The sequence below is a fragment of the Formica exsecta genome, unplaced genomic scaffold (genome assembly GCF_003651465.1).
Source record: "Formica exsecta isolate Colony F162 unplaced genomic scaffold, ASM365146v1 scaffold1387, whole genome shotgun sequence".
Classification (NCBI taxonomy): domain Eukaryota; kingdom Metazoa; phylum Arthropoda; class Insecta; order Hymenoptera; family Formicidae; genus Formica; species Formica exsecta.
Window position 1 is genome coordinate 331,846 of NW_021848718.1, and position 960 is coordinate 332,805.

The 960-nt window shown below is 47.9% G+C and overlaps 1 protein-coding gene across 1 annotated transcript in view; it reads left to right on the forward strand.

Annotated features, from left to right (window-relative positions):
• The first annotated feature begins 99 nt into the window (after positions 1-99).
• LOC115246119 overlaps positions 100-960 on the forward strand; it is a 108,484-nt gene continuing 107,623 nt past the window's right edge. The window contains exon 1 of the mRNA XM_029824743.1: positions 100-524. Within this exon, the coding sequence (XP_029680603.1) occupies positions 452-524 (73 nt within the window). The 5' untranslated portion in view covers positions 100-451. The remainder of the gene's footprint in view (positions 525-960) is intronic.

A 960-nucleotide genomic window follows, 5' to 3' on the forward strand; every position in this document is an offset into this window, starting at 1 on the left:
AAAGAGGGGGGGGGGGTGATAGCGCGAGGGGGAATAAGGATTCTGTGCGCGGGCGCGAAGCTGGCGCAAACTCTTCGTGCAGCATCCCTCGTCAGTTGCAAGTCAGGAACTATCGCGGCCGCGTGGCCGCCCGCCTTGCTATTCGCCCCCGCTCTATCCTGCCGATCTCGAGCGCGACGATCGGCCGATCAATCACTGAAGTAAACGGAGAAAAACGGTGATCCATCGCGAGCGAGTCGCGATTTCGTGATCTTTCGATGTTATTCCGTGGCGCGACAGGTTTCCGCTCGCGCGACTAGATCTTTCTTCTTTTTTTTTTTAATTAATGGAAAACCACGAAAACGGAAGCGTGGTGGCACCGATCGACGAGCGAGACGTGTTTATGTAGACGAGAAGCGTGTAACGCGCGCGTGGATACAGTGTGACACGTAACATCCCTCACAGGCACAGAATGGATAAAGACTTTCGCCGGGATTATAGAAAAATGCGACGCGCTTTGCTTCACCTGCTGCTCATAGTAGGGGGTAAGTCTCATCAGACAGTGTTAAGTTCATAGAAGGGGAGGCGAGTTCTCTTTCTACGAGTGGCACGGTTTCTTCTTACCGATTAACAAGTTCGTAAGATGATTTTTTCGTCAACTTCTAATCTTCAATCAGAAATGATGGTTCAAGTGAATCTTTCACCTGCTGTTTCGTTGTTAATCCAAAAATGGTGAACACAGGAAGAAGGGATAGAAGGGGGCAAAAGGAATGTGTTTCTTCAGTTAGTGGTTTTTGCATTGAGGATACTTTACGCGCGTATCATCTATTTTAAATAATACTCTATGCGTGCAAGAGAAGCATCTTTGATAAAAATTCTGAAACACCATGTGATTCTCCTAGCTTCGTTTTACATTATTTGATAACATGGAGAAGACAGAGGAGCGAAGGGGAGGGGAAGCAATGCCCGCTCTTCAGTATC